Raw genomic sequence first — 7,609 nt, 5'->3', positions numbered from 1 at the left:
TTATATTTAATTATAAAAATATGGAGATAGATATTGTTTGCTAACAAATATATAGAAAATTTTTAACATTTTTAAAATTTAAAAATCATTATGGTTCTTATTTAAAAAGTAATTATTTGACTAGAAAGTGATCTCTGCAAGAAGTAGGAGTTACATACGTCGATTTAACTTCGTTTACCTTGATGCGCCAATCTTTGTTCAGGATTAAAATAGTCAAAGCCTTTTTGTAGGATCTTTGAAGCTACAGTTAGATTTTTGTGGACTGTCAATAGGGCTGTCTCATCTGCGTATGTTGCGGTCATTACACGGACGTTTATAATTACTAAATCCGCAGTATATTGTAAGTACACTGGGCTGTCTCATCTGCGTATGTTGCGGTCATTACACGGACGTTTATAATTACTAAATCCGCAGTATATTGTAAGTACAGTGGGCCAAGCACGCTGCTCTGAGGAATTACACCGTAAAGTTGAGAGACCGCGTCTTGTTTCATAAAATATCGAGCTTAAAGGTAAGATTGTAGATTATTAAAATAATGGATTGACAGATTTTGTTTCATCTTGTAGGATAGTAGGATAATATGATAGTAAAATAACGGATTGATAGATTTTGTTTTATCTTATATTGCAATTCGCCAGACTCTATCAAACTCTATCAATCTGAAAAATATCAAGAAAGACTTTAGAGCATTAACTTTTTGCGGCGATTCCGGCGATAATGAGATTATTATATATTATATAATTATATAGAATGAGAGAAAATGAAAAAGATTGGAAAAGAATAAAAAGAAATATGAGAATATGAGTAAGAAAGAGAGAACATTGTATAGAATAAGAGAAAATAAAAAAGAGCAAAGAGATGTGTAAAAATTAGAATGATTGAAAGAAAATGAAGGAAAATAAATTAAATTAAATTACAGGAAGATTAGTCAATTTTAAAATATTAATTAATTAATTTTAATATTATGTTATTAATTTTAATAACTCATAAATAATAACAATAATAATAATAATAATAATAATAATAATAATAATAATAATAGTAATAATAAGTCTAAATAAATATAAATATAAATAAATTTAAATATAATAAATTTAAATATAATAATAAATATAAATAAATATTATAATATATTCTATCATTATAAACAAAAGACAATTGATCATAATATATTGACATTGATGCATCGATAAAATATTTATTTGATCTCTGATTGACTAAACAACCGCTCATGTTTTGTGAACGTTGCTAATGGATTTTTACAATCGTAAATCATAATGTTGTGATTGTCATTAGAGACAAAATCGCTTTGCATGTGTGCGTGCAAAAGTATGTGTGTAGATATTGAAAAATGTCACAACTGTACAAGATTATCATAATTCAGAATTAGTTGCACTAATTTTATTCAAACTCAAAAGTCCCAACCGTAAATTTGCATCAATATTGTATTAGGAAAATGCTGTTAAATTTTTGATTATGACTTTAGTTTCTAAGATATTTTAATCGGAAGTTTATTTATAAAAAAGTTTCGGATAAACTATTTGATAATGCTTCGATATATTGAAAATAGTGACTCTCAACGGTCTGATCCGGTTTATTTATTGTTATGTACTTGGCATCACGATACTATCGCGTCGCTTGATTAGTTTCTATGATCTTTACATATATCTTTATTATATAACATTTAAAAAGAAATTAATGAACGTTTTTCATAGACATGTTTTCTTATCCTGATATTTTTTTGTCGAATGTATGTAAGATAATTGTATATACATATATGATGAAGATAAGTATTTAATAAGAAATACTTAATAATAAACACTAATTAATAAAATTAATAGACATTTATTAAAGGCGTTTTTTCTTATCCATCTTAAGCACATCTTTTTATAATTTCAAAGTTTATTTATTAAATGTAAAGCGTTCTGCACTTGTAGCAAAATGCGTTTTAATATTATACATTGCACCATAATATTAATATAATAGTATTTATATTACAATGTTTCAAAGTTAAATCTATGTAACGTTTTTGCAACCTCTCGGTGTTGTATGGGATTATACTTAAGATAAGATTATTTTTGATAATTTTATTTTATTTTACACAAACTATCAAAATTGATAGCTGATTTGACAACCACAAACATAAGTGAAGCAAGTCGCAACGCACATATCAGTATCAAAAAAAAGAAGCAACGATACGCTTCGAGACTTTTGACATAATATACCTTTTTTTAGAAAGGATTAAAGAAATAGTTGTAATTACTATAAATACAGTTATTTTCAGTGTCAACTATAAATTAAAGTTATTATTACTAGGTATAAGGTTATTATTCTATTCTGAATCACAATTATGGCATACATAATAAGAATCGCCTTTGGTACAGTTATTATGGGACCAGCCCCCTTACAACATGTTACTTTCGTCCACAGTGTTACTTTTGTCTTCAGACACTTTTTTTTAGAATAAATATTATAATCTAAATATGATTCAAGACTTATCCAAATCAAACATAAAACATAAAAATTTATGAACACATTGTAAAAGAATGCACCGGCAAATAATTAAGGATTGAACGAACTTACCTAAGTGATGTTCAATCATGATTGTATGAGCCGCCTCTTCCGAAGAGATCATATTTGTAGTACCTCCCACTTACCACAGTGTCGCCACAAGCTTCAAAGCTAGGGAAAAAATTTCCCCCGCGGCGCGGTCCACGCGCCCTGCGTATATCTATCTATGTTCATTCTTCAAAGCTCTGCCGTAACTTCTATTCGGGTATTTCCCTCGAGATAAATGGGAGGGAGGGACTGATCTCTTCGGAAGAGGCGGCTCATACAATCATGATTGAACATCACTTAGGTAAGTTCGTTCAATCCTTAATTGTATTTCGCGCCTCTTCCTCAAGATCATATTTGTAGTGTTTAAAGTCGGTTACGGCAGTAGTATTTCGATAGAAAAAACATTATTATAAATAATGCCGTCCAGGATGGAGAAAGAAAGAAATAAACAAAAAAATTATAGTTTTACATTATTAAACTGTTTTTTTTTTTTTCAATCTTAATGACAAAGTTGTAGCTGTATTAGTCTCTCTAATTTCCAGCAACCTTACAAGCTATATTACAGCCTCGGTTTCTAAAACTGCTTCCGCAAATTGCGTGTTCTCCGCAATGACGCAACGATTATAAAAACGCGCGAACGTTTCAGAGTCTTTTGACCAGCCCGCGGTTTTTCGTATTTGATCGATATTTACTCCGTGACGTTTTGCTGCAGACGTCGATGCATGGCGTGTGCTGTACGCCGAGAAAATATTAATATCTATACCGCTTTTGCACATGACCTTTTTTATCCACCGACTAATCGTCTGCGCGCCTACTGCTTTATGCGGTTTTTTGAATGATATAAATAATTTGTTTACCAATCCGCGTATATTTTTGGTTTTTTCTAAATATATTAACAATACTGTAGCAGCGCAGATAGCTTTATCCTGCGTAAAAAAAGGTAACCTCAACACCGGCTGGTTTTTATTTTGGCCGGATGTCTTTATTCTGTCCGGAATTTTTATCTCCAACGTGTTTTCGTTTGCTCGATAAATATTCCTTATATCGATCACCGCTAGGGTCTGCATACGATGCCCTGTGACTAGGGCGAGCAAGGTCACTAATTTTAATGTTAAAGATTCCAAACTTAATTCTCTATTTGGGTACCAACTCGATAGATGTCTTAAAACGATTTTAGGATCCCACGTCGAATCATATCTGGGAGCAGCCGGTCTTAATTTTGCTACACCTCTAAAAAAACGCTGAACTTTTTCGTCTTTTCCCAGTTCTGGTCCCACGATTAACGAAATTGCTGATCTATAACAGTTTAGTGAGCTGAGTGATGCTTTCTTTTTGAACTCTTCCGTAAGAAAAGATAATATGTTATTCGTGGAACCAGAAAATGGATCGATTTTTTCTATTTTACAAAAATTCCACCACTTCTTGAGACCGGAATCATACTGTCGGAGCGATGATTCTGATAACGACGCTATTAATATATCAACCGATTCCAGTGGAACTTCCTTTCGGATGAAAGCTTCCCTGATAGCTTGCCGGCCACCAATGAAAGCCGATGTCACAAAGGGTGTGTTTCTCTGTAAGAAGATCATATCAAATTTTCATTCGGCTGAAAAATAATGGGCTAAGCGTCAAGTAATGATGAAAATAAAGGGAACCATGGTTGTGCCTCCCAATATGGCACCACCACAATGCCATTTGATCCCTCATACTCAATTTTTCTTAAAACTTTTAATATTACCGAGAAAGGAGGAAAGGCATAAAAAAGAAATCGTTTCCATTCCAGCGTAAATGCGTCAATGGCGATAGAGCCAGGATCTTTCCGCCATGACACGTACCGACGACATTTAGCGTTCGCCCTTGAGGCGAACAGGTCAATTTCTGGTTGTCCAAAAACTTTAACTATCTTTTGGAAGGCGCTATCATTCAATTCAAACTCTGTTTCCGGTTGTAGTCTCCGTGACTCATAATCTGCTTCAACGTTTTCTTTGGAAGGGATATAGGATGCCGAAATCCAAATTTCCCTTCGCTCGCACCATTGCCAAATTTCCCTGGCAAGGGAACTAAGACCTTCGTAACGACTGTCTCTCATGCGGTTAATGTATGCAATTGCTGATGTATTATCTAAGCGTAACATGATATTACAACGTCGCCTGTTACTTGCAAAGCACTTCAAACCAAAGAACGCTGCCATAAGTTCTAATAGATTGATGTGTAAACCTAAATCTTCAGCCTTCCAATACCCATGACTACGCTGATTTTCGCAAAAAACGCCCCATCCCGTAAGAGATGCATCAGAAAATATTTCTAAATTATAAACGGGTTCGGTCATTGGTGCGCACGCAAGTAGAATGTTCTTTTTCCACCATGCAAAATCTTCCTCTAGCTCTGTCGAAAGGCTTACTATTGCATCAAAATTATTCTGATTTTCTTCCAACGCGCGAAGTCTCTCCTTTTCGAAGCGTCTCACATAAGTCATCCCGTACTTTAAAGCCGGACACCGAGAGACTAACGTGCCTACGAACGCTGCTAATTCTCTTATCGTGCAATACGATGTTTTACTAAATTTATTCAATAAATCCACCGTTCTGTATTTTTTCCTCCGGTAACTCTATAGACATCTTTTCTGAATCAAATATCAAGCCTAAATATTTGCATCGCTGAGTAGGAACCGTAAGACTTTTCTTTTTATTAATTATGAAACCTAGCTCCTGTAACAGTGTAGCTGTTTTCTGGATATTATCAATACATTTTTCGTACGATCTTCCTATAACTAAAATATCATCTAAGTAGAACACCGAAATAAGCCCGCGTTTTCTTAAGTATGCTGCTACCGGTTTCAACAGTTTTGTAAAAACATACGGTGCCACGTTCAGACCGAAAGGCAAGCAAGTAAACTCAAACAATTTTCCTCTGTATAAAAAACGCAAAAATTTTCTATCCTTCTTTTTTATTGGTACGAGATAGTATGCGTCTTTTAAATCTAGTGTTGCCATATAGTCATGGGGGCTGATTAATCTTTTTGCTACTTTCCAATCTTCAATTTTGAAGTGCTCCGCTGCAACAAACTCATTTAGTTTTTTAAGATTCAATATTAATCTATGTGTTCCATCCTGCTTAGGAACCAAAAATATGTTTGACAAAAATTGACCTTGTGACGGAAAACAATCACTTACAATCACTCCTTTATCAATTAGCTTATTAATTTGTTTATCGCGTAATAATTTTTCTTTGTCAGACCACGTGCGTTCAACCGGATAGCTCTTCTGAGTCGGCGGGGACATAAATGGAATTTCATAACCCTGAATCCATTGTCGGACCACAGAATCCTTGGTCACTTTTGACCATATGTTACTAAAAAATTTTAGTCTACCCGCTGGTCTACCTACGCTTGCTGATGCTCTTAATGCCGTCTCCTGTACCGATCTCTGGTCGACTCCCTGCGATGTGACGTCTTCCTCACATCCGAGCTGCTGAACGTTCTGCGATGGCTGCTGGGGGATGTTTTGCGTTGCCCGCCGGACGCCGCCGTTCGACTCTTGTATAACTGTTGACGCGGCGGGCCTTTCACGTTTTTTGTGTTCCTCTGTGTGATGCTCTGCTGCGAAGATCTTTGCGGAGGTTTTAAGGTCTTTGTTGTTTTTTCGAGGTTCTTTGCTACTTTTATTTTCTCCTCCAAGTCACCTCCGAATAGCCACTCGTCAACCGACGTGTTTGACAGCGTTGTTTTCATAGAAACGTTTAGATTGGCCATGATAATGTTCTTTCTAGCCAGGGACTCGTCCCTATGAATTGAAGCGAGAAGCCTACCACCATCGCTTAGCTTCTCGAGTAGTTCGAGCTTTCCAGGAATATCCGTTTTGAGCGTGATTGAAATTGCTTTTCCTACGGCGCCCAAACATGCCGCAACACGCTCTTGTTTCTCAACAATACGTCTGTCTCTTTTTATTGTCGATTCTTGTACCGCTGCAGTGATTTCAGCGTTTAGCTTGGGAACCGCTATAAAATCGCAATTTTCCGGAATCGGATACTTTTCCAAAAGTGATTTGACTTCCTCCGGCGGGAGCCCTTTCTTTACAATTTCCGACCAGCGAAGAGCTACATCCTTATGAACCGCCGCTGCTGTCTTTTTGTCTGATTCTAAACGGGCCCCTATCACATCTACTATTTCCTGTTGAAGTTCGATCTCGTGCTCTGGTATCTCTTGCGGGGCGTCGTTTGGAGGATCTGCCGATAATGCTTCCGGCGTCTTGTTATCTGACAGTTCGACTGCTAAGGCCTTCATAGCCTGTGTTGCGTCGTCCCTTCTCGACTCATGGTTATCAAGAATATTTTCTCTCGCCTCTAGTATCTCGTTGATACTAGGCGACGTGTGTCTTGATATAGATCGAGATCTTGAGCGTCTAACTGACGAATAGCTCAATACAGATCGAGCTGCTGAACTCCTGGGCGAGTATGGGGGTGCTGACCGTTCTCTATGCGGCGAATATCCCGACGAGTATCGGAACGGTGAGCGTCTTCGAGACGCCAAGCGTCTCGACACCGATCGAGACAAAGAGCGATCACCTGTGAAACCACAGTTAGTTAAACTTGTTATGTGGGTTCAATCCAATCTGTCGTTTTTCGTCAAACGAAAAAACGCACTCCCAAGGAGTGTCAGAATTGACAGGCCCTACGAGTTAAACCCGCGTGGTTATGGCCTTTTTTTTTTTTTTTTTACGAAGAAATTGTGCTTTTCAAAAAGCTTCATACGTAACGATCAAATCGCTATGGTAATCACTGTTCTGGTAAAAGTGAGGTTAGCTCTCTACTTACGACGCTCTTCCTTCTGTCGATCCAGTATTTCCTCCAATCGTTGAATTTTTCGTCGAAGCCTTCTGTTCTCCTTATCCTCATCGAGCGATGGTCTTCTCCTTTTTTCTTTCTTTCCCATATTTTACGCAAACGATGTAACGACACTGACACAAAGCGAAAGAATGAACATAGATAGATATACGCAGGGCGCGTGGACCGCGCCGCGGGGGAAATTTTTTCCCTAGCTTTGAAGCTTGTG

General features: G+C 36.6%; 2 protein-coding genes across 2 annotated transcripts; both read right to left on the bottom strand.

Annotated features, from left to right (window-relative positions):
- Positions 1 to 3,113: 3,113 nt before the first annotated feature.
- On the bottom strand, positions 3,114 to 5,035 carry LOC145973263 (uncharacterized). The gene is made up of 2 exons (XM_083102522.1): positions 4,298 to 5,035; positions 3,114 to 4,133 (listed from the first exon to the last, which is right to left on the bottom strand). The coding sequence occupies exons 1-2, from the start codon at positions 5,033 to 5,035 to the stop codon at positions 3,114 to 3,116; spliced, it is 1,758 nt and encodes a 585-aa protein (XP_082958648.1).
- Positions 3,996 to 7,609, bottom strand: LOC145973649 (uncharacterized). The gene is made up of 3 exons (XM_083103169.1): positions 7,372 to 7,609; positions 5,946 to 7,122; positions 3,996 to 4,133 (listed from the first exon to the last, which is right to left on the bottom strand). Exons 1-2 carry the CDS (start codon positions 7,487 to 7,489, stop codon positions 5,960 to 5,962), a joined length of 1,281 nt encoding a protein of 426 aa, XP_082959295.1. The 5' UTR covers positions 7,490 to 7,609; the 3' UTR covers positions 3,996 to 4,133; positions 5,946 to 5,959.

The sequence above is a fragment of the Camponotus vicinus genome, unplaced genomic scaffold, assembly GCF_025532165.1.
Source record: "Camponotus vicinus isolate PSW18456_S1 unplaced genomic scaffold, iyCamVici1.0 SCAF_6, whole genome shotgun sequence".
Taxonomy (NCBI): Eukaryota; Metazoa; Arthropoda; class Insecta; order Hymenoptera; family Formicidae; genus Camponotus; species Camponotus vicinus.
The sequence above is the reverse complement of the archived record's forward strand: the minus strand, read 5'-3'. Positions and strand labels throughout refer to the sequence as shown.